Consider the following 5,507-nt stretch of genomic DNA (forward strand, 5'->3'; position numbering starts at 1 on the left):
GAATTATTCAATAACCCACAACATACAAAAGTTTGACCCATCAGAAGACTAATAAGGAATTAAACAAAATATGAGAACTTTGATACTAACATAACCACTTACTTCTGTTTCATTTCAATAACCCAATACTGAAATTAATGATAGACTCAAATAATAATAAAAAGAAAATGAACAGTGACGAGTGAAGAAGTTACAGATTCAAGAAGTCTGGAAGTGTGTTATGATGATATGTTGATTAAGAGAGTATTGGAGTAGTGATTAAGAAATAAAAGAAAGAAGAAAAAGAAAGAAGAAAAAGAAGAAAAAATGAAAGGGATAGAAAAAAGAAAAGCTTGAGTTGGAGGAATAATAGAAGACAATTAAAATAAAAGAATAAAGATCGTTATAAGACAATAAAAAATGAGTAAATGAGAAGAAAAGAAAAAAGAATGAGGGTTGGAACTTAAAAAAGAGAGTAGTTAATGGGTTTGGAAGGATATTTACGAAATAATTTTCAATAAGGATTGATTTACAAAGATTAGGAGGATTAATATCATACATTTCATCACTATTTTCAACTCCAGTCAGAATGTTAATATTAGGACTAGATTCTGCAGGAAAAACAACTATTTTATATAGAATTGCATCAGGAGAAACAATTATGACAGTTCCAAGTTTGTTAATTGACAAATAGAAGAAGTTCAAAAAAGAAATTAAAAAAGTAGCAATTGGATTTAACTTAGAAGAGTTAGAATATAACCAAATGAAATTTAAGGTGTGGGATTTAGGAGGACAAGAAAATCTTCGACCATATTGGAGATGTTATTATTCGGGAACAAATGCAATCATCTTTGTTGTTGATAGTTGTGATAGAGAACGAATAGAAGTTGCAAGTAAAGAATTAGAAATAATAAGTGGAGATAACAATTTACAAAAAACAGTTATTGCTATCTTTGCAAACAAACAAGATGACAAAAAGCATTGTATGAGTGTAGAAGAAATCACGGAAAAAATGAAATTAAGTGAAATTCAAAATGTGACGTGGTCAATCTTTGAAACAAGTGGAGTAACAGGAGAAGGACTAAAAGAAGGGATGGAATGGATTGCTAGTCATTGCAAATAAAAAAAAAGAACAGAGAAACATATATAGAAATAAATCAAAAATTAAAGAGAAGTTTTGTTTAAAAGAAGATAAGATAAAAGTATTTTTTAAAAGGGGTTTTTAAATAAGGAAGAGAGAAATAAAGGGATTTTTAAAAAAAAGAAATAAAAAAGAAAAAGAAAAAACTAAGAAATCAAATGAGCCATATTAGTGCTAAAATCACGATTTTAGAAGCAAAGAATACAGTTTCTCATAAAGGAGAAGGGATTGATTCATATTTTAAGTTAAAAGCTAATTTCTTAGCAGTTGCACTTAAAACAAGAACAGCAGAAAAAAGTTCAACACCAAAATATAATGAGACATTTACAATTGAAGTTCCAGACAGTCAAAAGAAAGGGGTTAGTCGAACAATAATACTAATTGGATATAAACCAAAAAGATTTTCAGATAAAGTACTTGGAGAAGTAGAAATTAATTTAGAAAAGAATGAAGATGTTGATGGATGGTTTGAGTTAAAAAAGAAAAAAGAAGATAAAAAAGGAAAAGTTAGTGTTCATGTTATAGTTAAGTTTGCAGGACAAAAAGAAGCTAAGAAAGAAGAGACATTTGAAGAATTTCCAGATAGAAGTGAATTTGATAAGAAATATACAAAAGAAAATGAAATTGGACAAGGAGCATTTTCAGTAGTTTATAAAGGAATTAGAAAAGAGGATGGAGTTAGTGTTGCAGTTAAACAAGTTAATAAAACATCACAAAGTAGTGACCAATTAAAATTATTAAGAAGAGAAATTGATGTAATGAGAAAATTATCAAATCATCCAAATGTAGTTAAATTATATGATGTTTATGAAGATTCAAAAACTATATTAATGGTTATTGAATATATGTCAGGAGGAGAGTTATATGACCAAATCATTCAAAGAGGAAGTTTTACAGAAGCAGATGCAAGTGATATTGTATATCAAATTCTTTCAGCACTTTGTTATATTCATTCAAATGGAATAGGTCATAGAGATTTAAAACCAGAAAATTTATTATGTGCAACACCAAAAGGAGATATTGTTAAAATAGCAGATTTTGGATTATCAAAAGATAATTCAGATGGAAATACAGCAATGACTACATGTTGTGGATCACCAAGTTATGTAGCACCAGAAGTTTTAGAAGGGTCAAGTTATGATCATGAATGTGATATATGGAGTCTTGGAGTAATTACATATGTATTATTGTCAGGATATTTACCATTTTTTGGAGAAACACAAGATGAATTATTCCAAAAAATTATGTCAGGAGATTATACATTCAATTACTCATGCTTTAAAGGAGTTTCAGAAGAAGCAAAAGACTTTATTAATAAGTGTCTTGTTGTTGATCCACAAGAACGAGCTACAGCAGCACAACTTATGGAACATCCATGGGTACACCCAGAAAATAGAAATCTTCCAAGTATGAAAAGTGCAGCACTTCATCCTACAGCATCAATGAATGAGTTGTCTAGTGGATTTAATCCAAAAAATAGACAAAATCCTGGTGCTTAACAAGAATTGTTATTTTCTTTATTGAAAGAATTATTTTGTTTTTGTTTTGATTAAAAATAAAATACAATAAAGAAAAAAATATAAAATTAATTTTCATGTAAGAATGAAGTTGTAGTATTATCATCAAGATGTGACTTTACAATCTTTTTGAATATACACAAATAAAGAATTGGAAAAACAATAAAACAAAGATGTATAAATGACAAATAAACTAATGTTGGAATTGATGCTACAAGTACACTACAAATATGATATTTTCCTGTATTTAATACTATCAATAATATTTGTGTTATTCCATAAATAATAAATAATACTCTCATTATATTCTTTAATATTCCAGTATATGTCTTTGTTTCTTTCAGAAATATAAATCCAATAAAGTATAATATTAATGACCCTATAAACATTATTCCACACCATAAATAATTCTCATATAATTGTGATTTTTCTGTTAATCCTAAAATAATCAATATTTCTCCCCCAATTCTACTGATATCTGAAAGTATTGTTATTCCTAATTGCCAACTATACCCAAAAACTTCTTTATGTTTTTGAATATCTTTATAATTGAAATAAAATGTATTAATTCGTATTATAATATTTATTCCTTCTACTACAAATATAGGAATAAAATAATAAATTACATCCCCTTTTAGTATGGTATCTAATCTTAATGAAATTATAGGTATTATTCCAATTATAATTGAAGACTTAATTATTGCCATTATTCTTCCAATTGTTCCTTTTGTAAATCCTACTTCAATAAATATAAGTATTGATAAAATAATAAGTGGAATATTAATAATAATATATTTCATTGAAATATGTTCCATAATTTTCATCAATAACATTATTACCCATGAGTCAATCATTAATAATATAATAAACGCAATAACATATATCACAAAAGAAATTGTTGAAACAGTGGTAATAAGTGCTTTTGTTCCTAATATTGTGTCTACGGTATTTTCTTCTTTATTCATTGGTTCATCTTTAATTAGTATTGAAGAATCATCTTCAGACATATCACCCATTAGTATAATGTTTTTATAGATCCAGTTATGAAGATGAAATGCGTTTTATAAGACAGAAAAGAAGAAAAGGAAAAACTGAAAAAGAAAAAACATAGGGTTATGTCTGACAAAGACAAGGCACAACGACTTCATAAATGTGGGGATAAAGAAGCCATAGAATGTACTGACTTAATTGAAGAACGAAATATTAAGATAAACAACGAAATGTATGATCTTGAAGAAAAAATGAAAAGAGTCATTGGGAAAGAATTAGAAGGAATGGGTATTACTCAGCTTAACCAAATCCAACAAGAAATTCTTCCAGAACTAAATGAAGGAAAAAGTATTATAGTAGAATGTCCAGCACATAAAGGAATTAGTTCAGCAGTTATTGCACGAAGTATTTATTTATCTAAATCATTTCCAGATATTAAAGAAGAAGATCTTGAAGAACCAGAGCGTGGAGGACCATTTATTATTATTATTTGTGGAGATTGTAATGAAGTGATTAGTACAAGGGAGATAATTAAAAATTTAGTAGATGTTAATGTTAGTTGTTGGACAGGAGCTAAGAACAAGAGCAAAGAAAAGAAAGGAGTAATGAGAAAAGATGAAATTATTGTAACTACATTAGGGTCAATATTATATCAAATAGTTAATAATGAAGAGTTTAAATGTCCAAACTTAGAATTTGTAGGATGTACATCAATGAACATAAATTCAAGTATGGGAATTGAGAAAGATTATATTAAAGTATTTAATAGACTTCCAGAATGTCAAGTTTTATTAGAGTCAAGTGAAAAAATAGATGAAGATATTATTAAAAGCAGTATTAAACAAGGAATTAAATATAAATTTGAAGAAGAAAAAAAACAAGAACAAGAAGTTGGATATGTGTTATATCCGTTAAAAAGAAAGAATGATATAATTGGTACAATAGCTAAAAATCCTAGAAATAAGAAAATTGTTATGAAATTCTTTTCAAATGAAGAAGCTATTTTTTATCAAGATATTATGAGTAGATTAGATGTATGTGAAGGAATTGTATTACATACAAAGATGTCAATTTCAGAACAAAAAGAAACAATTGAAAGAATTAATAAGAGTGAATCATGTGTAGTTTTTACTACACAAGAAAGAATAATTGATAGAGTTGATATGGGTATTTTTGTAGATATACCTAAAGATGTTGATAAAGTTGAATGTAAAGGAGCACAAGAAATGTTATTAATGATTCCTGATTCATCTAAAGAGTTTGTAGAAAAATTACAAGAAAAAAGAAAAGTTCGTCAGTATGGATTTGAAATGAATGAATTAATAAGTATTGAAGAAAAATTGAAAAAAAATGTAAGTAAACAATATTATGTACATTTAGAAGCACGGGATGCATATCGTAGATTTATTCAAAATTATAATACATTGAAATTAGGAAATATCTTTCAATTATCGAAGTTAAATCTCATTGACATTGCACATACATTTGGATTAGAAAATCCAACTATTGTCAATACTGGTTTGTTTTTCATTTCATTTTTCATTTTATAGTTATAAATCATTCTATCTAACAAACCTAGATCTTCAAGGAGCACAAGGAGTTAGTGAAGTACCTTATGAATATAAAAGAAAGATCTTCGTTGGGAAACAAGCAATTCTTCCAGATGTTAGAAAGAAAGGAAAGAATCTTTCAAAGAGACAAGCAAAGCGAAAGGCATTAAAGTCACAACAACACAAAGATGGTGAAGCACAATGATTTTTACTAATTGAATGATTGAGTTTAAAAATTATTTGGTTGGTTTTACATGAAACAAAAATTGAGTCTTTGATGAAGTTTGTATTTAAAATAGAATTAACCTCTAAACATAATTGAGATAATGT

At 27.2% G+C, this 5,507-nt stretch overlaps 4 protein-coding genes across 4 annotated transcripts; 3 read left to right on the forward strand and 1 right to left on the reverse strand.

Moving 5' to 3' along the window:
- Positions 1 to 518: 518 nt before the first annotated feature.
- On the forward strand, positions 519 to 1,102 carry ENU1_020710 (ADP-ribosylation factor, putative; the record flags this gene model as incomplete). The annotated part of the gene is made up of 2 exons (XM_008856988.1): positions 519 to 653; positions 705 to 1,102. Exons 1-2 carry the CDS (start codon positions 569 to 571, stop codon positions 1,100 to 1,102), a joined length of 483 nt encoding a protein of 160 aa, XP_008855210.1. The 5' UTR covers positions 519 to 568.
- Positions 1,103 to 1,278: 176 nt separating this feature from the next.
- Positions 1,279 to 2,619, forward strand: ENU1_020720 (protein kinase, putative; the record flags this gene model as incomplete). The annotated part of the gene is made up of 1 exon (XM_008856989.1): positions 1,279 to 2,619. The coding sequence occupies one exon, from the start codon at positions 1,279 to 1,281 to the stop codon at positions 2,617 to 2,619; it is 1,341 nt and encodes a 446-aa protein (XP_008855211.1).
- Positions 2,620 to 2,705: 86 nt separating this feature from the next.
- Positions 2,706 to 3,653, reverse strand: ENU1_020730 (hypothetical protein; the record flags this gene model as incomplete). The annotated part of the gene is made up of 1 exon (XM_008856990.1): positions 2,706 to 3,653. The coding sequence occupies one exon, from the start codon at positions 3,651 to 3,653 to the stop codon at positions 2,706 to 2,708; it is 948 nt and encodes a 315-aa protein (XP_008855212.1).
- A 99-nt stretch (positions 3,654 to 3,752) lies between these two features.
- Positions 3,753 to 5,382, forward strand: ENU1_020740 (helicase, putative; the record flags this gene model as incomplete). The annotated part of the gene is made up of 2 exons (XM_008856991.1): positions 3,753 to 5,145; positions 5,207 to 5,382. The coding sequence occupies 2 exons, from the start codon at positions 3,753 to 3,755 to the stop codon at positions 5,380 to 5,382; spliced, it is 1,569 nt and encodes a 522-aa protein (XP_008855213.1).
- Between the last annotated feature and the right edge of the window lie 125 nt (positions 5,383 to 5,507).

The sequence above is a fragment of the Entamoeba nuttalli genome (genome assembly GCF_000257125.1).
Source record: "Entamoeba nuttalli P19 unplaced genomic scaffold asmbl_2358, whole genome shotgun sequence".
Classification (NCBI taxonomy): domain Eukaryota; phylum Evosea; order Mastigamoebida; family Endamoebidae; genus Entamoeba; species Entamoeba nuttalli.